The sequence below is a fragment of the Alosa alosa genome, chromosome 8 (assembly GCF_017589495.1).
Source record: "Alosa alosa isolate M-15738 ecotype Scorff River chromosome 8, AALO_Geno_1.1, whole genome shotgun sequence".
Lineage (NCBI taxonomy): Eukaryota > Metazoa > Chordata > Actinopteri > Clupeiformes > Clupeidae > Alosa > Alosa alosa.
The window spans coordinates 31,942,542-31,966,975 of NC_063196.1; the positions used below are offsets into that span (position 1 = coordinate 31,942,542).

The window sequence follows — 24,434 nt, forward strand, 5'->3', positions numbered from 1 at the left end:
AAACAGGTGGGGGTGGGATGTCCTTGCAACACTGATTGCTATGGTCATATATATATATATATATATTAATTTTATTTATTTATTTATTTTTTTTTATTATTATGAACATTCCCAGATATCTTTGTTTTTTTTTTCCCTTTTATATTTCATCAGGTTATAACCCTGACAATAATGCAAGTAAAAATCATTGAACGTAAACTATATCTTTGAAGAAAATGGGCTATGCCTACATATCCTTGGGGGAGAAGTTGTAGGCTTTACACTGATATGGCATGATGGCAATATAAACACAGCTAATAATGGTATTAAATTGCAGTAGCCTATGATTAAATGTAATGGAATATTCAACTAAGGTAGACTGCTGTTCACAGCACTAAGCTATTTATGTTTACTAATATACTCCGAATCTCTGGCCCTCTCTTAGAGCCAGGCATAGTGAGCTGGCCCTCGGAAGAAAAAGTTTGAGGACCACTGGCTTAGTCCAACTGAACGGCTGAATGCCGGTTTGACCCATAGGCCTACAGCATGGCCAACTATTACTAGTTTTGTACAGTCTGTGGACTGTACCAGTCTCTCATTTCACTACAAGTTGTATACGGTTTATAACTATGTTAAGGTTTTGGTAAGACAAAACCATGCTCCTCAGAACTTTTGGCTACCGGGGAGGTAGCGAGCTAGAGTTCAACATGCCTACTGTTTATAAATACTATGTTAATTATTTGAAATCAATCAAAACATATTTTATATTAGCTCACTTTGTGCAGTTTCAACAGCCTAGTCGAGCTTGATCCATCGGGGCATGGAGCCATAGCATGGAGCCCGTCTGATTTGTTGAGCGCACAGCTGAGCACAACGAGAGGCGACGATACGTTGCTTGCGCGCACGCGTCACGCGAGAGTGACGTCAGACCACGAAACAAGCATGGCGGTCCTGCTTGAAACCACACTTGGAGATATTGTTGTTGATTTATACAGTGAAGAAAGACCGAAAAGTAACTATACACATTTGACTATGGGGTTCTGTAATGCCAATCATATGCGACATAATACGTAAAACTATACATACAGGGGAGCGAAGACGTTCCTTAGACGTTTTGAAAGGCAATTTGGCTGAAATGTTGTGCTAATCAGCTAACGTTAACGTAACGTTAGTGATATTTTCGTAACACTATCTTAACGTTTTAGCTATTTATATTTGTTAACTACATCTCACAATGTGTGGGACTGATAATGTATAGATATTCAGCATATTGATAGAACTACAGCTAGGTTAGGTAACGCGCTTACTTTTTGCGGTTAACGTGACGGTAAAGTTTGCCCTGTCCATTTCAATTGTCCAGTTGCTAATATTTCAAATGCATATACATATTTATTGAATAATGCATTTTTTTCAGCGTGTCTGAATTTCTTGAAGTTATGCAAGATCAAATTCTACAACTACTGTCTATTCCATAATGTGCAGGTATGAACTTTTATTGTCGGCTGATACTTTGACAACTGCATAGTAAGGTTTGCATTACACGATAAATCATATGTTTGTTCGTCACTAGAGAGACTTCATCGCTCAAACTGGAGACCCAACGGGTACGGGTCGTGGAGGAGAGTCAATTTTCTGGTAAAACGTCTTTGGTCATACAACATACTGTACCTGTTAACTAGCGCCATGCACCATGCATCTGACAGTAATGGCATCGGGAAAGCCAGACATCTGTTCACTTCAATCAAATATTGCTCACTTCTCATGTTAACATCAAACATCTGGTTATGCCACAATTTTCAAATCTATGTGTGCGACAAGGTAGATGGAAGTTTTACTATACAATTGTGAAATAATTATCATTCTGAAAGTAATTTTGTTATACCCTGTGTTCACCTTTTGACAAGAGTGCATCTTCGTTGGTGTGTCTTTGACAAAGTGTGCACATTTCCACAGTCCATAGGTGAATAGCAGTAAAGCCCTGCCATTTTTAAATCTATTTTACCATAATATGTTTTCAGTAAACTCTATGGGGACCAGGCCCGCTTCTTCGATTCAGAGAAAGTCCCCAGGATCAAACACAAGAAAAAGGGCATGGTGTCCATGGTGAACAACGGCAATGATCAACATGGCTCTCAGGTTCAGTTAAGTCTTAACATTTCAATGCAAAGAAACAAGAACAACCTGATAATACCGCTGTAGCCTAAACTTTTAAAAGCTGAACCTTCCTACTGAATGTAGGAAGGGTTCATGCTTTTTTGCAGACTACTTTGTGTTCAAAATCCCATGCTCGGAAGCTGTGTCTGAAAAGATAAGGAGATTTGGAGATGACATTCCCCTCTTGTTTGTAGTTTCTCATTACAACAGGGGTGAGCGTGGATTATCTGGATGGGGTTCACACCGTTTTCGGGGAGGTGACAGAAGGAATGGAAGTCCTAAAGAAGATCAACGAGGCCTTTGTCGACAAAGACTTTGTGCCTTATCAGGACATCAGGTTAGTTGACATCAAGTTTTAACTTTTGTTTTTCCCACATGGTGACGAAATTGAATAATAAGTGTTAAATTCATATGACATGATAATAATGAGAGACATATGTGAGGGGGTAGAACAAAACCCATAAGGAAACAGTCATGGTGGTGAGTGAATATACAGTAGATTACATATAATATACATTACACTGTAGACAGGTATTTCAATATTATTTGGAATGAAGTTCCAATGGCCCTTTGATGTATTGTGGCCTGTATTTCGATTTGAGCCATGAGACTTAACCCTTTTTCACTTCTAGGATTCTTTATCTTCTACTGTCCTTATTGCTTAGTTGTGTTTTATATTATATACTTTTAATTACTTTTTCTGCTGTTAGTGAATGTGTGTGTGTTGTCTGTATGCTACTGAGACCTTGAATTTCCCCTGGGGATCAATAAAGTATCTATCTATCTATCTATCTCTATCTATCTTTTTCACTTCTAGGATTAACCACACTGTAATCCTAGAAGATCCTTTTGATGACCCCCCCAACCTGCCGGTTCCGGATCGTTCTCCCGAGCCCACTAAAGAGCAGTTAGATGTGAGTGTTCTCCCGAGCCCACTAAAGAGCAGTTAGATGTGAGTGTTCTCCCGAGCCCACTAAAGAGCAGTTAGATGTGAGTGTTGTAGTCTTTGTTTGGTTTCCAGTGTTCACTGCTGTCCTCTTTTAGCCTGACGAGCCAGACCCACATTAAAATGTAGGGTCTGGGCACTCACCGTTCGCAGTGCTCAGTCCGAGGGGCGGGATAATCAGTTGTCTTTCAAATTCCCTCTGCACGCAACAGGACAGCGGCAGCGCTATGAGTCCCATGCGTTTCCCACCAGCGGAGCTAGTTGGCTAGTTCAAACGTTTGCCAACTTAATAAAAACTTAACTCGTGTCACACTGTTCACCAGCAGCAACATCCATCTTATTTGTTTTCAAGTAGCAGGGAATTTAAGCCAAACCGTTGCAACTCTGCCATCAATCATTATGTTAAGCCCACCTAACGACTCTATACACGATTTCATTGGCCTGATTAAGTTTCGATTTCTGGAGCTCACAAGCCAACGGAGAGTTGCTAGACTAGCCCTAGGGCGCGTCTAGATTTCTAGGCTAGTCCTCTTTCAGAGTATTGGTAAATTACTGATCTGAAGTGGTGCTGGAAAGCAAGTGTTGGAGTTAAAACCCATACCAGTGCTGCCGATACAAGTACATGAGGGGCAGTCGTGGCCTACTGGTTAGGGCTTCGGGGTTGTAACTGAAGGGTTGCCGGTTCGATCCCTGACCAGTAGAAAAAATGTGGGCGGGGCAAGTGGTTGTTTCCAACCAATCCTATGCCCACATCCACGGCTGAAGTGCCCTTGAGCAAGCACGTAACCCCTCACATGCCGCAAGAAAGCTGGGTAATTTACACTTTCCAACTCGGGCGATGGATTTACAAGTCTAATGGAAAGGGCCATTAGTGTGTGCTTCACCTCACGGTGTGTTCACTGTGTGCTGTGTGTTTCACTAATTCATGGATTGGGATAAATACAGAAACCAAATTTCCCTCACGGGATCAAAAGAGTATATATACTTATACTATATACTATACCTAGATGGATTTGCCTTGATTTTTCCTGCTGCATCATGTTTACTTGTGGGGCGGTGCTAGCGTAGTGGCTAAGGAGCTGGGGTAGCATGCTGTAGCCTGAAAAGTTGTAGGTTCAGCGCCCGGCTTCCACCACTTGCACTTGCTCTGGGGACAATGGCCCTTGTAATATAATTGACATAAAGTCGCTTTGGATAAAAGTGTCTTCCATATGAATAAATCTAAATGTAAATCTTGTGTTACTTGTGTTAAGGATTAACACAATCTCTGTCAATTTGTATTGGACCCCTGTCACTGACACCAATGTCTCTCTTCTCTCTTCCTTTGGCAGAGTGGTCGTATTGGAGCAGATGAGTCGATAGATGACTATGAGGGCAAGACCACTGATGAGATGGACGAAATTCTGAAGGAGAAAGAGGCCAAGACTCAGGCCATACTGCTGGAGATGGTGAGAGGGAGAGACTTTTTTTTTTTTTTTGAAAAATGTACTTCTAAAATTCAAATTTTACAAAGAATGTGTTCTGCGCCCCGCTTAGCCTCTCTGTAAGTGGTTTTGAAATGTTGGCTCTGGACCTCTGCCTCACTCTGGACCTGTCTCTCAGGTGGGTGATTTGCCAGATGCAGATATGAGACCTCCAGAGAATGTGTTGTTCGTCTGCAAACTGAACCCTGTCACCACTGATGAAGATCTGGAGATCATCTTCTCTCGCTTTGGAGCCATAGCAAGGTTTACCTTCTAAACAAACCAGTCGTTCTGTTTGGACAGTGTTGTAGGCTTGTTATGCATATACTTGTTGCCATTGCAATGTTAAAGATGACATATCCAGAATGGGAAACTGTTTGATAAGGAGAATTCAGTACATGGCCACAAAGCTACTGTGAACAGGAAAGCTTAGTTGTTTCCTTCTTCATATGTCAGTCTTGGACTTTGAAATGACCGCAGATTCAGGCGAATCTAAACAAAGACATACTGTGATGCAAACCATCCCTCTAATTACCGCCCCTTTCCACACATTACATCATCACTTCAAGTTAGAGATCCAGGATGAGGTTTCTGGAACCTATTGAGAACAGCATAAAGCTCATATGGGACCAGATAGCCATGAGAGGGCGCTAGATATCTACTAAAATAGGTTGTTTTGTTCCCTAGCTTAATAATAGGGTTGCAAATGGGCTTTTAAAATAGCATCTGACAGACCAAAGTTGCATACCTTCTATGTTATCATCAGAGAACAAGGTAAATGCTCAGTTCATCCATTCTATGGCATCTTTAACATTCCAAAATGTATGTTTGTTGAATATGATCCCCCTAGTTTGTGGGTTTGTTTATATATAACTGACATGGCCTTATTAATTGTGTTTGTTATCCATAACAGCTGTGAGATTATCAGAGACTGGAAGACAGGAGAGTCTCTGTGCTATGCTTTCATAGAATTTGAAAAGGTAAATTCACTACTATGTACCATCTTTGAGAGAAATTGCTGCAGTTTTTCCAACAAGATGTTCCAATGTACTTTCTTTATGCTATTTGAAACATATCTTCAATTGCATTGCACTGTAGGAGGAGGATTGTGAAAAGGCGTACTTCAAAATGGATAACGTGCTGATTGATGACCGACGGATACATGTTGACTTCAGCCAGTCAGTGGCCAAGATCAAGTGGAAAGGAAAAGGTCAAACCAAATGTCCCCAATAAATACAACTGCCCTGGGGTGCGTTTCCCAAAACTGCCCTGGGGTGCGTTTCCCAAAACTGCCCTGGGGTGCGTTTCCCAAAACCATAGTAACCTGTTAGCAACTTAGTTGGTTGGCAATGGGAAATTGCATTGCAACCAATAAAGTTAGCAACTATGGTTTTGGGAAACGTGCCCCAGTGCAGTAAGGCTTCTGTTGCAGAGTCTAGGGGCCCTAATTTGTTTAGCGAGCAAAGTGCAAAATCTGTCATCATGCAAAGTTCTCGTGCATGGAATACAGCTAGAGTCTGGCATATGGGAGCATTGAGCTGGCTCATATATGTTTGTGCTTCAGTGTCTTGCCCCCGATGTAAAACTAGCAAATTGATTTTGTCTAGTTATTAAATTAGCTTTAGTTAGATGAAAGACTCAGCATTTTGACCATCATTCAAATTAGGGCCCTAGGACAGGAGTGTCCCTCAAGTCCTATTAAAACTATGATTTTAAAAGAAGGAATTACATTTTTCAATTCAATTCAATTCAATATTTTTCTTTGATTGATTGATTTGGTCTAGCTTTATCCACTTCTCAAAGTGAGAATATTTCTAGATACTATTTTTACCTCAGGATGTCAGTTTGATCATCTATTTTAAGGCTTTGCTTTCTGATGAGTCCTCAACCACTGAAGTGCCCATAATTAATTTACAGGTGGAAAGTACACCAAGGATGATTTCAAAGCCTATGAACAGGACAACAAGACCAAGCTGGCCATCAAAGACAAAGTGAAGCCGAAGCAAGAGTATCCTTTTGACTGGATAAACTATACTTGGCATCTGTCATTCTGCCTGGCTTCGCTCTAGAGACTTGACACAGGCTACGGTGCCATGTTTGAATATTGCCATTCCTAAATACTTTTAAAAAAAGCTTACTGTGTGGAGATGACTTAAGTTGGCGTGTTTTGCTGTAAATATGGTCAGCTGTCTTTTCCTTCATGAATCAATATCAGCTCTCGGTATGACCTGGTGCTTGAGGAAGAGGAGGATGAGGAAGGGGGAAGCCATCAGGTATTGATGAAGCAGAAAGATAAGAGGCATCACCAACACCATCACTCTGATGATGAAGATTTCAGAAAGATGCCTAAGAAACCTAAGGTCAGAAACGGTGCTCAGTTTCATTCTTGTTTGCTGTGTGGTGCTTACATCTGTATTTAAGACGCTGCCAATAAGAATTCTTTTTTAGAACCTTAGAAATGCAAACTTTTTTTATTTTAATGGCAAGTTTCTAAGTCAACTACTCAGTATCTGTCTTGGAATAGGCAGTTTTCTTGAAGCTGGTCTTGAACTGCTTACCGTCATCAGATCATAGGCGGTGTTTTTTGTTAGATACTCTTTTGATCCAGTGAAGGAAATTTGGTCTCTGCATTTATCCCATCCATGAATTAGTGAAACACACAGAGCACACAGTGAACACACAGTGAGGTGAAGCACACAATTGAGCACACAGTGAGGTGAAGCACACGCCAACCCAGAGGAGTTAGCTGCCTGCTACAATGGCACTCGGGGGGGCAGTGAGGGGTTAGGTTTCTTGCTCAAGGGAACTTCAGCCGTGGATGTGGGCATGGGCCCACATTTTTCCTACTGGTCGGGGATCGAACCGGCAACCCTTTGGTTTCAAGCCCGAAGCCCTAACCAGTAGGCCACGGCTGCCCCAACACGGCTGTGTTAGTGATCGATCGGCGATGGTGTATGATGAATAAGTGATTGATCGGCGATGGTGTATGATTAATAAGTGCTGATTGACTCAGGCAGTGGTCGTCATCTCTCCCCCTCTCAGGAAAGTGACGAGAGTCGAAGGAACAAGAAATCAGGTCGTCAGCATTCCCGCTCAAGGTCCCGCTCCAGGGACCGGGACAGGGACAGCCACCATAAACACCGCGACAAGCACTCGGACCGGCATCGGGACAAGCACCGCCACGAGAGCAGCGACAAGAGCTCCAGCCGCCGCCACAGCCGCAGCCCCAGGAGGCCGAAGGACAAGGAGCGCAGGTGAGGGGGGTGGCTAGTTGCCCCTCTATCCCTCTGGAAGCCCCGTACATCTGCCCCCTACATCTGCCCCGTACATGGAGTGCCGTGCATCGGTCACCGGTCAGCTTTCTGCTCCTCCTCAGGCCTGTATCTCTGCTTGGCTTTCTCTCTCACTCCATTTCTGTGTCTGACTTTATGAAAGACTGTCAGCTGGAGTCGCATCGCATCCCTCAGCAGTGTCACTTCGGCTTTGACAGGTGCATACGGATGATTGAATAACTTTACACACAGGCAGAGAAATGCAGTGTTTTGCTGGCGGATGAGATTTTTAGCTCTTTAGATCAGTCGTTTATCATTTGTCGTTTGTTATTGTGGGAAGGTGGTATTAGTGTAAAAGGAATCATGATCTGTTTTTTTGAGGGTGTGTTCTTGTGTTCGGAGAAGAGTAGTGTTAACTAGTAATATGAAATGAAAACAAAAAAAACAGTGACACTGTTTTCCCTGTGTTTATATATGAGGCCAATTAACATTAAAACACTCAATGATTTATTAATGTCTCTTGTTGATGTAAATTCAATTTGACCGCTTTACTGTGTTGCCCACCAAATGTAATAGGCTAGAACCGGCCATGCCCATATCCCTAAAGCACATAAGGGGCCCTGTTATGACCTAAAAGCGCAATGTCTAAAGCGCATGGTCACTGGTGAATAGTTTACACAAATTTTGGGGTTTGTCCAGTCCATATTGGGTGTGGTTTAGTTATGAAATGTTTGTTAATCAGTCATGGGTTTTGGGCATAACATCATTTAAACCAATGAGAATGACATCTGTTATTCCACTAAACCATGCTTTACTGAAGCCTAGAATAGTATAGCCTTCACGCATTTGCACTCGTCTATTATTTGAACTCATTGGCAAAGTGAAACTAACCTTACCGTGGTGTCAGTCAACAACAAAACAGTTCTACAGAGTTAGTTACTTTCACTATTGACTGACAATGGGTTACCATTGAAAACATAGGCTGGAAAAAGCAACACTTACCCTAATAATTTTCGAATGACTGAATAAAACAACATTTATCCTGTAGAGGAGTTGCTAATATCTCGTGACAGTGCGTCTTCAGCTGTGCTCATACTGTATGTCTCTCACCTCTCCCCTAATCACTCTTAACTGTCATTGCCAATTTGCAAATGATGGTGAACTACTCATTGTGAGATGTATTTCATAATATCTTTATTCTAATTATGTTTTCCATTGTAATTGTGTAATTTTGTAATGGATTGCATGGATGTGTGCTGGTGCGTGTTAATGGATGATAGGATGGTGCACCCGCCCATATCACTGTTGATAATACGCTCTTAAAATAACATATGAACAACTCGCCATGGACTTCTGACCAGGTTTCTCTTGGTCAGTGGCGTAATGTATTTTAGGTAGTGTACCATAGCGATTTATAGACAACACGCCAGACCGCTCCCTAGGTTGTTCATTGCCACACCTCCTGGCGCATTGTTTAAAAACGAGACGTGCAAAATACGAAAATAAACTTTGCGCCGGTTGCAAAACGAGTTTTCCGCCATGCGCCGGTTGCAAAACGAGTTTTCCGCCATGCGCCAGGGTGCAAATTAGGGGCCATGATCTCCTTATCTGTCAGCTTACAACCTCAAGTCACTCCACACAAAGGGGACATTTTGTGTCGCCTCTCAGTAACTAATTTGACCTGGGAGTCTTAACTAAATTAATTTCACCTATTTGTATTGCTGTTTATTCTTTGCTTGCTGTTTACTCTTTGTCCAGGGAGTGTCACTAAAGGGCCCATTTTCAGCTCGCCATTACAGTCCACCTCTGAACACACAGAAACACTGGACAAAAGGCTCTGTCCCTTGTGCATTAGCATACAAGGAGAGCCCATGTGAACTCATGCACATTCATAAAGGCCCTATTTTAGATTAGTATGGATCAGGCTTATGCAAAATTCCAGAATTGAATTGAAACTGGCTGTCAAATTCCAATTCAATTCAATTGAGGTAGCAAACAGGAAGCAGAATTGCAATTCGAATTGTGCACAACCCTGGTATGGATATAGAAAAAGAGGTTACTTCTGATAGTATCTGAAGTATAATGTAATGTAAGAAGTAGGTATTTTTATAATAAGATATTGCCTTTTTATTTAGATAAGAAATTGCCAATGAGAAAACAATTATGAAACTCAGCATTTGGTGCTATAATTCACCTACCTAAACAATGGTGCGAGTTTGACATACAAGTGCTTGTGCACTGTGGCCAGAGTGGGCAGTCAGGCCGAAGAGAATTAATAAAAGATGGATCAGAATTTAGCACTGGTAGCATGTGATTGGTTTATTCAATTTCACTTCACTGAAGTCCCCACCTTGACGTAGCTTCCTGCTACCTATATCGCTGCCAAACTCTGGCCCTATGTGTGAGACTTCAGAGAAGTAACTCCATAAACCAAACACATCAGTACATCCAGGTCTACTCTTCTGTGAAGATAAACTCCGGCCCCTCAAATGTGATGTCAGATATTAGATTTTCAGTGCAGCATTCGTCTGATGCAGTTAAAGAAGAAAGGTCATCTAGATAATGGAATCAATCATACCTCTTTAGACATGTTAATTACATTAGGCAAGTGAAAGTCTATTATAAATCATTCAGTCTGCATAGCCTCTGAAAATAGCTTCAAGGCAGACATTTAATCTGACTTCTATTTGGGGCAAGAAATCAGTCATGACAATGTGGATTTTTATTTTCTTTTTTATTAAAGCATCAAGCTCAGTACAGATATATTTAGCACATCTTGACCAAGCAGAGAATAGCAAGAGAATTAGAACAGCAAAGTCTTCCCTTCGACACATCCTGATACCAAATCCTGTCATGGCGCCCTTCCTCACGGGAGAGGAGGCTGGTGGTTTCTGCCTTTCCCAGGGATCTCAACGACACCAGGGGAAGGCAGAGAAGGAGGAAAAAAAAAAACATGATTTTGATTATCTAGCCGCTTAACTTCAGAACAAATTAAAGTTTGGAACACTGGTTTTTAACATCCAAAATAAAAAAATAGACAAAAAAAACCCTATGTTATTGGTCCGCAGCAGAAACGCATCCCTTACAAAAATGTATTGTAAAAAAATAGCTTGACTGCAAAAAATGTCATTAGTCATCTTGTATATTTAGAAAGTAAACAAAACAAAAAAACCCCATAATGCTCCAAACTTCGTCAACTTGAATTATCCACTTCTCAAACTTTCGCTCCAAAATATGACTTCATCCAGAAAATAAAATCTTGTGTTTGACAGTGCTTATGCTAATGTCCTCGCTAGTACAACATACGCTCCTATAGAACTATGGCTGCCTCTAACTATGGCGATACTGAAGCCTAACGCAATCGGAAGGCAAAGAGCTGGCTTGTTGGTCCTCTGGCAAAAGTGAAAATTGAACAAAACCCACTCCTCAATCCACAACAGGCCTTACTGGAGGAGACTTTGCCAATTGTCAACATTGCACAGGTCCTTGCCTTGCGAATGTGTTGCTCCATTGAAGTGGTCCACTTGTAACATCACATTCTTCTTCAGAAACTAAGTCTGTGTCGGTTTCAACAGTGTGCAACTCGCATCCTTTCAGAGTCTTATAGGAGCTTATCCGTGTTCTCGCTCTCTCTCCCACCTCTACCTAAAACGCATTCCTATCCTTTTCAAATAAAAATACATTTGAAAAATATCCCGCAGTGCTGAAAGCAGTTCAGGGCTTGAGTCTCCAACTCTCCTACTCAACTCCACTAAAAACCGGTCTCCTCTCCTGCTCTCAAGTCAGCAAATTTCACCACTCAGTCTGCAATCTCTGGCAGGAGAAGCTTCATGAAGACTACTGACTGGCCAATGGAAAAGAACAGTCCCCTCTTCAAAATGCCTTTCAGCAAAACTGCAATCGAATGACAAAAGCCCACACGGGTTTGTTTCAACAACCAACTGAATAGTCAGACCTGCTTTCAGCACTTTAGATGGGAATAATCAAAAAAGAAAGAAAAAAAAAATATATATATCAGGAAGGAGTCACCACCTGTTCTCAAAACATTATCAGGATGCCCCGATCCTATCATCTACAGTTTTTTTTCTCTTTTTATACATTTTTATGTAACTTAACAAGTGAGGAAAAAGGACACTGATTTGAATTATTTTTCCTTTTCTTTCTCTTTTTTTACTTATACATGAGGAACGAGAAATGCAGCACATACAACTGTCAAGCAATACAGCACTAGTAGTCACATGCACCATTGGAACACAGGATCTTTCCGTCAACGTAAACAAAAGGGGCATTGATGCGAACTCCAAAAAAAGTGCAGTGGAGTCACATTTGGGGGACCTGTTCATGACAGTGGGGCAGGGAGGAAAAAAAAAAAAAAAAAAACTGTCTGTGCACAATAAAATTAATAAAACGGCAGTTTATGCAACAGTTTAGTGTGGAATGATCCGGGATGACCCTGGCATGCTCAGATTGGTTGTAACCCATTGTGTTGGTCACCAATTTATGTACGGGAGGGGGAAAGCGACACACACCGAAAGAGAAGTGATGGCAACAAGAGGGCGACAGGTCAGAGGTCAGAGGTCAGAGGTGGACAGACATTGTTTAGCGAAAGAGAAAGTGCTTTGCTGGGCTAGCGCTGGTCTAAGCAAAAGAGTCCCAATTCATTGAGCGCACTGACAATTACGATGTGGAGGGCAGTCGCACAGCGGTGGTCAAGCATCATTCGGAGAGGGTGGTGGTGGGGTGGGGGTGGTGAGGGCAGGGGGCGAGACCCCACACCCATCTACCTCCCTTCAAACAATAAGTGCAGTGGCATTTGGTGAGGCTATAGGTAGGGCCCACACCTAAGGTGTCCTCAGCACATAAACATTCTTCAGAAAAGGCCAACTAGGACCTTCCAGATTTCAGTTTTCAAATGAAACTACATTCAAACGCCTAAAGTTGTTTTTTTTATTAGTTGTTTTTTTTTTTTTAAAACATCTACATTCAATTTGGACCGGAACAGAAACACCTGAACTGAAAACTACCCAACAGTTAGTGGTGGACACCTGTGACTTATCAGCAAATTGCATAACCACAGATTAGTGGTGAAATCTCTAATGAGGGGTGGACTACATCCTCGTTCTACTGGCCTGACCGTTGGCTTAAAAGTGCAAGCCATTCGTATACATTGCACATCTATCTAGCTGACCAACCAAACACAAGCTATGTTTCAATTCGGTGACTGGTGCCCTGAAAAGCAGTTTATTTTTAGCCAATTGTCAGGCTAAGGCAATTGTCAGATTAATTTAGCCAATTGTCAGGCTAAGGCAGACAAGCTGTTAAATAACTGTTCAATAAGTGTATTATTTATTACGCAAATTTATATGTATTTATTTTGATATTTAAACATATTATTTATTATGCAAATTTTATTTATTTATTTTGATATTCAACTCATTTTTATTTGCCTTGAAGATTTTCATTTTTACATGGGTGGTAAATGGATGTAGTTTAAGTGAAAAGTCAAATCGCTATCCCTGTAGCGTGCTACGAGTGTCATGGTTAGAGGAACCCTGTTAACAAGTAACAACCACACCACACAGGGAGAGGGGGGGGTGGGGGGACAAGCTAAACTAACCCTGCCCTGCCCTAATTATGGCAAAGATGCTTCATCCGGAGGGGTTATTTATTTTTGCACAGTGAGTTTGAGCTCGAGACAGAGCGGTAGGAGAAGAAAGAGGAGGTGGTCATGGAGAACTGCGAGGCGGAGGGGTTGGGTGGACCCACACAACACGCGTTAGCAGTCTGGGGCCCAATCTCAGCATGCCAGGGTACAGGCCTAGTGAGCACGGAAGCCTTGTCTGTGGGGGATGAGGGGGGACACCTGCAGGAAGGGCCGGTGGTGGCAGAAAGGAGGGCGATGCCCTCGCCCTCTTGCCCACCGCCTCCAAACCAGCTGCTGTAATTCCTCTACATGCACTTCAAGATCACAGCAAGAGTGAGCTAGGATATCTACACGAACAGGGGAGCTTTCATGCAAGAGGGCTAAGTCATAGGTACAAGTAGTAGGCATACGATTCAAACTGGACAGGGGGAAACTAAACCTCTTGGCCGAGGTGCTATCATCCTTATCATGGCCAAGAACCTCGTCACAGAATGTCAGAAGAACAGAAGAAATAGAAGGAGGAGGAGGAGGAGGAGGAAGACGGCGGCCGAGCAATCGCTCTCGGCGGCCGGCTTTCTTTTTACGCTTTTTCTTCATTTCTCTCGTTCAGCTCTGCTGGTTCTGCTGGCGGTTCTTGGCGTAACTGTTAAAAACAAAATTGTAATCGTTGAACTGGGCCAACTGGCGATCCAGGCGCTTGTAGCCCTCGAGTTTCTGGGCGGAGGAGAAAACACTGCGACACTTGGAGCTCTGTTTCACAAAGGGAAGGAGGGAAAGAGAGAGAGAGAAAGAGAGAGAGAGAAAGAGAAAGAGAAAGAAAGCAGAATTAATTAATTTGATCCATTCTGTAAATCAGTCAGTCATTTAAGTGACCAAACCTTTTTTACAAGGCATACTGACACGTTACCATATTTGCACATACCTGGTTGACAAAAAGCGTAGTCACAAATTTCCCTGGCTGGAAGACATCCACAACCTTGCGGATGAGATCTTCATAGGAAGTTTGGGAGAGGTTGGTTTCAAAGCTAACGTAAGAGAACTCTGGCTCTGGAGTGATGTGGATTGTCCAGTAAGTTCCCTGTGACGTCACAATCAAACGCAATCAGACGAGCAAACAAACAGTGTTCCATTTGACAGGAGTACTTATTTGAATGTGCATAGAGCAGTTGACAAAAGCAGGGATCTAATTAATTAGTTAATTCTCTTTTAGAACTTACATCTGTTTTCATTCCATTCATGGAATATCCACAAGGGTTGAACATTGTGGCATCAATCACAGAACCTGGGATCAGGTCACGAATTCCACTCATCTGTGTAAACAAGTGCAAAAACAAACGCATCAAACCGTCGTTCTGATATTACTCCATGATTTGTTGCTCAAGGGATTTCCCCAAGGGTCATGCATTTTGAAAGAACACCACTGCATGCAACATCTTGAATATGTCAACAAACTGTTGCATTTCACAAATAGCTTAGAAATAGATAACTGCCAAAAACACACGAGCAACTGAACGGGTCTCTCTCTCTCTCTCTCTCTCTCTCTCGCTCACTTACACGAGTGACATCATTTGCAGAAACACCGTCTTTCATGTAGAACTGGTCCATCACCGCTGGGTCGAGATCACTCATCAGAACTTCCAGGGTCTGATCCGCATGCTTGTTCTCCCAGAACTCTGGCAGATCCAGAGTAAAAAGGTACCTGGAGAGGCGCGATACGGAGATTTGGAGTGTTAAAGAAGACACCCACATAATCTGAATAAAGACGTTGTGTTGAATTTATTTACTTTTAACGCATGCAAGAAATGTGCTTACCAGCAGTCAGAATTCAAACGACCCATACAGTAGGCTGCTCCGTCTAAGGAAAAGAGAGGAAATGATTATCCCACAACACAAACGATGATGATTCTACAACTCTTGCCTCAAACATTTCTTAGCTTTGGGAGTCTTACTTGGAAAAATCTGGCTCAGAAAATCCACTTCCTCCTGGAAATTCCGGTGAGGGAACTCCTGATGGCTGGGCTTCATGAAGTTCTTGCGAGAATAGAAGAAATTCTGCAAGGAACGAGGAAAACATTTGTTTATGCACCATGTCTACGGTAAGAGCTAGCTTGCCCATGTCTGCAACAGAGAATGCCACGAACAAATCGTTTCACACACAATGTTTCATAACATGCACCTTAAATAACCGTGCCTGTAGGACACGGTGTGAGCGGCTGTATTGTAAAGTCTAGTGTTACTTGTGGTGTTAAACCAGGTGTTGTGTTGCGTTGCGTTCGATCCCTCCTCACCTCGATGGCATCAAAGCCGCAGTACTCTCTGGCGAGCTCCAGCAGGGGCACCAGCGCTTGAAGTAAGAGGGTGGTACCACATGTCTTCAAAATGAAACGTCTCTTGGAGACAAACATGCTACTCTCACTGAAAACAAAAACACAAACGAGAAAGAAAAGCAGATTTAAAATTCTTTCCTCATCACATTTAAATTTAATTCATTTGGCAGACGCGACTTACGGCATTGACTTGCAGCATTAGAATAACATTTAAGCTATTAACATTTAAGCATATCATTTAAGCTACACTTATCACACCTTTAATAAAGGTACATCACCACCATCACACTGCTTATAAAGACCAACTTGGCTGACAAAATGAGTCAATAAAGTAAGGTAGGGCGGGTGAAAAAGTAGCTGCAATATTGGTGCACTTTGAGCGGTTTCTCAGTAACGTCTTAAAGGCCTATTCACACCAAGAACGATAACGATAACTATAAATAAATATCGTTCTCGTTAATATGAATGACTACGTTCACACATAAACTATAACGATAACGACATGAAGAACGATATTGTTGGGGATCACTTTCAGAGCGATTTTCAGAACGATAAAAAGCTAATAGCCAATCAGAACCCATCAAATTTTAACCATCACATTCATTAACACAAGGAGAGATTTTGCTTATCGTTGTTCAGTGTGAACGCTTTTATCGTTATGGTCAGGCTTGGAATTTTACCATTCTGGGGGCAAGGCCACTTGGCCTTCAGTTGGGCATATTTGGTGGGTGGCACAAAGGCCACACGTCAGGGCTCCAAGGCCAAAGTTAACTATACAGTTATAGGCTATAAAAATTATCAAAGTTGTATTTAGCCTATTCACTGCAGTAGACCTGCATCACTGTATGAAACATTACAAAAACATGAAACATGACATATTACATAGAACTGTAAATCATCTGATCATCTAATATTTACAGATATCTAGGCTATATATATATATATATATATAACATTTATTTTAGATTTGGCTTGTTATGAAATCATGTATTGAACAATTTAAGCACAGCTCAGCTTTAAGAAACTCAAATAGCCAGATGCATGCTTAGCATTTTGTGATCATTAAGGCTACTTTCACAAACTCTTAGTCAGCTGTCCTCTGATTTACCAATATCTAGGCGATATTTGTAACATTTATTTTGTATTTGGCCCGTTATGAAATCATGTGGAACAATTTAAACACGTTGTAAAACTTAAAGCCCAAATTTGGAGACATCCATGTACACTGCTTTACACCTTTGTCTTCGGTAAGGTCTCCTGTTTATTCTGATATATGGTTTGTCATGTGTGAAAAGAAGGGTTCGTAAAGTATTCCACCGAGATGAATGGGTAGGGAGATCATGGGACGCAAAACCTTCAGTAGAATGTATGATTAAATTGAATTATATTATTTACTTTTCTCGCGAACCGTTCAACACAGCAATTATCCTATAATTAAAAGCTGAGAAAAAGCTCTTTCATGTGATACTTGTGATGTCTGTGTGGTGAATAGGCTACTTCGCGAGTAGTTCAACTGAGAATGGGTGAATTTGGACACACTTTCTTTTTTGCGCTGTCACTTTCTCCACTGCGTAAAAGACTAATTTGCGCCAGAATGCTAAGATAATTTTGACAGGCCACAGGCTAAATAAAAATCGCTATTAGTAGGACGCAAAGCAGAATATTGAAAGAAGGGGGCACCAAGGCCACCGTGGCCTGTAAACCTCTGATTTTCAAAGGGGCCTCACGGCCAACCCAAGGGGCTACGACGGCCGCCGTGAAATTCCTACCCTGGTTATGGTTATAGTTATAGTTATCGTTCTCGGTGTGAAGAAGCCTTTACAGGTACAGTAGAGTTGTCCCTCCAGCCTACTATTTGCAGTCAGTCACCAGTGTGTGCTAAAGTGACTTCTTGGGTCAATGACCAGTGATGACCAAAGACACGGCAGCAACTACACTACGCATCATGTGCAAACGGGGGGGGGGGGGGCATCGTACTCCATTTCCTCAGTCTGTCCAAGTTCATTAAAGCTGGGCGGGCAGGGCCGTGCCGAACCAGACCATAACAACTCAACTAGCACTGCCCTCAGTGATGCCATTGATGGCTCAGCGCTCCTCGAGTAAACAAACAAACTAAACAAACTACATCCCACTGAGTGCAGAGGAGGGAAGAACACTGGGCCCGGCCTCGTCCCAATCACAGACCGTTGGCTAGGAAACGGAGACCATGTGACTACTCTCAGGGCGTGGATGCTTGCCGTTCACCCAGTTGGCAACTGGTGTTAAAAGGTAAACAGCAACTAAAGATAAAAGGGTGCATCTTGGAAACTCGAATCCAAATTACTGACCGTGACTAATGTGCAGTCCAAGTGATGGTAAAGCCTATTTGCAAAACTATTAGTTCTGAAATATACCATTATCACAGTACAGTAGCCTGAAATCCATTTTAAACTTGAACCAATAAAAGAAAATCCAGCTTTACAATTATGTGCCTCTCTTAACCCTTTTAATGTGCATGAGGATAGAATGAATTCAGCCTGGCTTTCAGGTGCAGCGCACAACAAAAGACGTCTGGCTTGTTTTTGTTATTTAAAATGGAGTAGACCAGCGAGGGCCATTCTCTTGAGCAAAGACACATGCGTCAGCAAAGACAGGCCCGCTGCGGAGGGAGTGAGCGCGCTGTTCCCATGACAACAGTCGGCAGGGAGACAGAGCGAGGCAGAGTGCTCAGGCACTCTATGAGGAGTCTGATAGGAGGGTGTGTGTGTGTGCGTGTGTGTGTGTGTGTGTGTGTGGGGGGATCCTTCCCTCGCATCCCTGGCTCAGCTCTAGTCTTCCTGGCAAGGTCGCACGCCGGTCAGACAGACAGACAGAGGCTGATCCCCATCCTTTGGTCAAGCCAAATAATCGGACTTTCTCCTTCAGTGACGTGAGGGTGTCTGGGTGTGTGTGTGTGTGTGTGTGTGTAAGAAGCATCTTGCCAGTCTGGTTGTCTCTTGAATGAATATTCTGCGATCCCTTAGTCAGCTTGATTCCCAGCAATGTACTAATACTCCCATGCCTCATGGCCCTGTCTGAAATGGCTTTCTTAACACATTCAAAGTTTACTTTCCAAACAAAGTTTACTTTCCTAACCCCAACACATGTGTGTTTAGTGGAGAATGTGAGCTCCATCACGTTGGAACCCAACTTCAGGATGTCCAGACAGGTCAGATCCAGGGGCATAGGTCATCAGCAGAGGATTAGCCACTGAATAATCAGTCTGTTGACCATTTAGAGTACTGGCATGCCTGTCTAGTACAGACTTGCTCTTTGTATTGGAGAGTGCTCGAGAGCTGGACTCGGGCAGCCAGTATATTGTGTGTGTGGTGTGTGTGTGGTGTGTGCGTGTGTGTGTATATGTGTGTATATTAAGGGGTGTGTGTGTGTATGTATTAAGTGAAGCCTGTGTAAAACTCTCTCAATATACCACTGACTTGATTCAGGGGGGAGAGAGAGGGCGAGAGCACGCAGCCACTGTGGCTATTCTAGCACCCGGTCACCGTAGCGTTTCGAACACGGACAGTGTGACACCTTCAGGGCTGCTCCCTTAAAGGTGTAGGTTTTTGAACATTCCAAGTTCCGCAACAATTAAAAGGTTCTAAAATTCGATGTTGAATTCAATAATCCCAGATATTCTTTTATAGCATTCATTTCCCAACATGCCCGTCACACCGGTGTGCCGGTACTCCTTTAAGGGTTAATCCCTGCGGACTAATCCCCTGTGGGTAAAAAGGGAAAGGGCCCAGCACAAGGTGAACTCTGGAGGCAACCAGGACACTCACCTGAGTATATAAGCTTCCTGCTTGTCAGTTTTTGTCACACTAATGATCAAACAATGCACATTCTCCAGAAGTTTGTCCCACTCAAACCTGCAGAAAGAGAAAGAGAGAGAGAAGGGGTGAATAACAAGGAAGAATGCAAATCACATCAGAGGTAAACAATTTATTTGAATAACCAAATAAAATATTAAAATTGTAAGCAAACACATACACCACCATCACACTTCAGTGCTTTGTATTAGGTCAAATAACCATCTGCTTCTACTTTTTTTACCCAGTACTATTCATTGAACTTCCAAGAACAGCAGAGAGGTCTATTAGAGGCATATGAACTCAGCCCATTTCTAAATAAAACATTTCATGAACCATTGAGGTGAGCTCTGCAACAGTTGGACCAAACACTCCAATTAAAATAAACAGTCTCTCAAAACCAAACATATAACAGCTTTGCCAAGGCAATAAGTCTATCTTAAGGGGGTGATGTATTGTGGTGTGATCTAGAACCCACAAGGCCTGTAAAAACTATTATAAAAAAAAGACAGGTGAAGGACAAAGTAAAATGTGGCAGGCTTCATAGCCAAGCTGGCTACCAGCCATCTGCCATTACAGTTCAAGGACGGCCGTGGAGGGTAGAGCTACTGTAGCCGTGTCAGAGACACTCTCTGAGAGACATCTCAGTTCCGCCTCAGCGCTCTGGTTCTCTACTATGATTCTCAGAGCAAGGCTCGACACTGGGAGACAAAAAGAAACGTGACCGGCCGCTCACGGGAGGGGGGTCACAGAGAGGGGCATGCTCAACGTTTACAGTAGCACCGTCCATCCACAAAAGTCAGGAGCAGACGGGCGTCTGTCTGTCCGTCCACGGTGCGTTTTACAGCCTCCACAGCCAGGCCAGTGTGTGGCAAGGGAAGAGCAGCTGCAAGAAGATCCATTTGCCCGCTGAGCTCAGAAGCACATGACATCTAATACAAACACTACCTCAGGGCAGTAAATGTCGCAGCGGAGTCTGTGACGAACAATAGCAGGTTCACTAGTGTGCGCATCAGTTCAGTCAATAAGCACCAAGCTCCCAAAAACATTTCCTTGCTACAGCCTTCTTTGGCCCGTCACATGCTCATAAATCCTGTGTAAGAGATTTTATTTGTTTCCCTTCAAGCCCCTAGAGAAGTAACCATTTGAATATGATTTTCAGCAACTGGGTGGGCATTGATCACACATTTCACTATTTACAAGTCAAAACATTTCCTGGAAAGCTAATAACATTGCGAGTTCATTACCAATTTCCATGGCATATCCCAAGAGGAATCTAACCAGATGAAAAGCAGAGTTCTGGTTACTACACACTTGTGACATGTTATGGCTACATGTCGGAGCAGACAACTGTCCGAGGGAGACCAAATCCAGCATCTCATGTGTCAGCCCGGAGATAACCGAGACCCTGGGGCTATTTCTGGTGGCAGTGGCCTGTGACACCTCAAAGGCAAGAATGAACTGAGGTAATGTAAGGATATAGTGTGTGGTTACAATGGACACCCCAAGCCTCGTGTCCATCCGGCCCAGCTGGCAGTGTTTAACGCAAGCAGGTAGGTGTGTGTGCGTGTGCGTGTGTGTGTTGACAGATAGAAACACTGGTCATTTGGTGGCCTGTTGGCAACATCGAACACATTGTAAAACCACTTAACCACAAAGTTGAGAGACTGTGTGCAAATAGCTTCTAGTTTTAACAGACCAACGGACATGTTGGTATTTGGATGCGCAATAAGTTCAATGACAAACCGACACAGAGATGCAACACCAAACAGGACAAACTGGACCTTGACATGTGCCGTATAATGAGATACTATGAGATACTACTAGGCCACTATACGTCGGTCATCTCCATACTTTGTCTACACACTTTTATAACAAATACAAGGTTAAAAATCTTACTTTTACAGTTCAACTTTAACACTACAGTCCCAACAATTCATCTTTTTTTACTACAACAAGACTACTTTTCACCGTTTCACAAGTTATTCTCAATATGACTGCTTTATTAATAGCTTATAAACCTTACTATAGCCAACAGAACAGAACTAGCCAATACATAATTCAACATCTTTAACAAACTTTAAGATGAACACATTGTGGCATTATACAGGCGATTACATCAGGCTTTAGCCTACACAGAATTACGAAATGAAAGGTGCTGTAGGAGAGAAAGGAAGCGAGACCAGTGAGATTTGTTAATCAGATGCTTTTGAGGACTTATTTGGACATTGGCCGGTGCCCAGCTCTAGTGATCTACTGAGCGCTCCTCTCGCCATTAATCTAAGATGGTGCCGGTAAACCAATACTCGTGGCCTGGCCATTCTCCCCCTCTGGATTGGACTGACTCTTGTTCTTCTTCTGACCAAGGCAAAAGCTCAACAGTAGCATAATGACCGCATGAAACTTGTTTTGGAACTTTAATAGATATTGAAACCAATGTCAAACTTACAAGAATAAAAAGCCCAGTCATGATAGGGATTTGAGAACAATCTGCTCCAGACAAGAAATTAAACATTATATTTCAAGTGATGGCCTGAAGACAAAATATTTTAACTCAAAATTATTGTCACATGTAGGTGACCATTAGTTTGCCTTAAAGGTAATTTACGCCTGCTTAGGCTACTTTCATAGTCAAAAGTTGCACGTGGTCTCTCTCTGACAAATGTTATAGATAGAGCGTCAATTTTTTGGAACACCCCCAGGGGTGTGCGCGTGTTCCTGCGCGTCTCCTCCTCCCTCAACATCTGTCCACTGCCCGCAAACCGATTTGGCATTGGAACCCAAAGGGGGTCTTGTTTGAGAAGCTGCAGCCGTATACCACGGAGCCCATATGCTCCCAACCAATCAACGACATGGGAGGAGAGAAATGTCACGAACATAAAACGTGACACATTCACATAGAAAGTAGCAAAGTACCTTGGTAACAAACAAGGATTCATCAAAAACTGGGTTAAGTAAGTTAATTAACAAGTTACCAAAAACGGTATGCCAGAGAAACCAGATCAAATATTTACAATCTTGAGTGCGTAACTTATAGACCTATTCTGTTTGATCTGGCAATTATTTTTTGTTTTGTTTTTAAAAAGGCTGCAAAAGGCTGTTCATGCCTAAATTGTTGCAAAAGTGTAACTGGCTAAAGTTAGTCACATAAGTTACAATGTAGCAAAAGATGATTGAGTAACTATTGAATGAGGACTGTCTTTGGTCGTTTGTTAACGATTAACGTTTTAGTGCAATACATCAGAATGCCCATCCATACTCAGTGTTTTAATAAACCTAGCATCAGTCAGACCATTTCTTAGCAGATGTTATAAATCTTGTGGAAGCATTGCGGCATTTCACCTAACCGACTGCGACTGCGGAGTGTCGCGGGCAATGCCACATGCTCAGGCCCACATGCGTCACACGAAAAAGACCAGCATAAAATTACGGCGAAAGGTACACAATATCACATTTTTCTTGTAATACTGCCCTCGGTGTATTTAGACTGTTACAGAACCTGGATTTCGAGAGTGTAAGCGCAAGATTAATGTCACGGCTTTTCGGATAGGAAAACTACGCAGTCGTTGAGCAATGTTAGCTCGTAAGCTAACACTACCATAGCATAGTCATCCTAAAATCGGACTACTAGTCGTTTGACTTCAACGTGGGGTGTTTACGGACACACCAAAAGTAGCTAACGTTAAAGACTTTCTATCCGAATAAAGTCACTGAATTTATTTCAAAGATTAAGACGTTGACAACCAAGGTGCATTCGTTTTACAAACTGGATTACTACAGATCTGCGGCTAAGTTAGCCACTTCGCATTATCATTGCCAGAAACGTTGCAGTTCATTCATTCATTGATTGACTGGGCAACATAAAACTGCTTGATGTGATCACCTTTGTACTGCCCATTGTTAATGAATGTCTGAATAATATACGAAAAGAGAAGAGGGTCTGACAGATGAGGCAAGCGATCAATTTAACGCAAACGTATAGAACATTGAATAATGGGGGATGGTAACAAGCTCGTCTCACTGCCTCGAGCCGAATACAAGTCAATCACATAGAAAGTAAGCTAGCAAGCTAGCGTTACTCCACTAGCAGATAACAGGCTAGCACAACTAGTCAATGGTGACAACGAATTATTATCTTGATGCCTCTCGTCATAGTACTGCCTATGACGAGGCCAATAAGATATTTGATGTCGTACCTAACAAAATTACGTGTCAAGTGAGTGGATAACGTTGTACCACTGACAAATGAGCCTTGCTAATGTTGATAGAATCCTTGGGAGCTAATGGTAACGTTAACGTTAAGTTGGTATACATGACATGTCATTATCATCACCAGTAACGATACATACAGAGATACAAACTAACCTTGGGATGGTGCGGAGGTCCCCAGTTCCTTTGGTCTCATCTTGCCGGGAGAACCACACCTCCAACAGCTTCTCGGTCCCTTCGAAGAAGTGTGCACCGTTCTCTTCCATCGTGAGACAACAGACACCAACAACAGAAATTATACGTTGGTTATTTTTCTCAACTTAATTAGTCCTTGCTTGATAGTTATAATTTATTGTCTAGGTACAGTCCTTTAGCAATCCAGATGTAGTTTCTTGGTTTTACGGTCTTCCCCTTTACAGAGAATACTGTGAGCGAGTGCTAGCTAATGTCGCCGGCCATACTGTGAAAGCGCAGATTGCAGTGTGCGCGGTGGTTTTATCTTCAGGTCTGATACGTCATCTTCAAGTTGGACGTATCACAATTTAGAGCTCCTCCTTAATAAATTTCGATTGGTTTTAGAAACTGTCAATTACACCAAGGTTGCGTAAAG

General features: G+C 42.5%; 3 protein-coding genes across 3 annotated transcripts in view; 2 read left to right on the forward strand and 1 right to left on the reverse strand.

Annotated features, from left to right (window-relative positions):
• The first annotated feature begins 885 nt into the window (after positions 1-885).
• Positions 886-8,324, forward strand: ppil4 (peptidylprolyl isomerase (cyclophilin)-like 4). The gene is made up of 13 exons (XM_048250387.1): positions 886-991; positions 1,394-1,461; positions 1,550-1,614; positions 1,998-2,115; positions 2,328-2,470; positions 2,951-3,047; positions 4,411-4,527; positions 4,682-4,806; positions 5,456-5,522; positions 5,641-5,752; positions 6,460-6,550; positions 6,758-6,902; positions 7,585-8,324. The coding sequence occupies exons 1-13, from the start codon at positions 922-924 to the stop codon at positions 7,798-7,800; spliced, it is 1,434 nt and encodes a 477-aa protein (XP_048106344.1). The 5' UTR covers positions 886-921; the 3' UTR covers positions 7,801-8,324.
• Positions 8,325-10,531: 2,207 nt separating this feature from the next.
• amd1 (adenosylmethionine decarboxylase 1) lies at positions 10,532-24,287 on the reverse strand. The gene is made up of 9 exons (XM_048250962.1): positions 23,981-24,287; positions 19,589-19,675; positions 15,747-15,873; positions 15,408-15,510; positions 15,271-15,313; positions 15,013-15,157; positions 14,676-14,768; positions 14,381-14,536; positions 10,532-14,208 (listed from the first exon to the last, which is right to left on the reverse strand). The coding sequence occupies exons 1-9, from the start codon at positions 24,088-24,090 to the stop codon at positions 14,065-14,067; spliced, it is 1,008 nt and encodes a 335-aa protein (XP_048106919.1). The 5' UTR covers positions 24,091-24,287; the 3' UTR covers positions 10,532-14,064.
• The window catches only part of cdk19 (cyclin-dependent kinase 19), a 70,871-nt gene continuing 69,344 nt past the window's right edge, over positions 22,908-24,434 (forward strand). The window contains exon 1 of the mRNA XM_048250959.1: positions 22,908-23,053. The gene's annotated coding sequence lies outside the window, so the exon portion shown is untranslated. The remainder of the gene's footprint in view (positions 23,054-24,434) is intronic.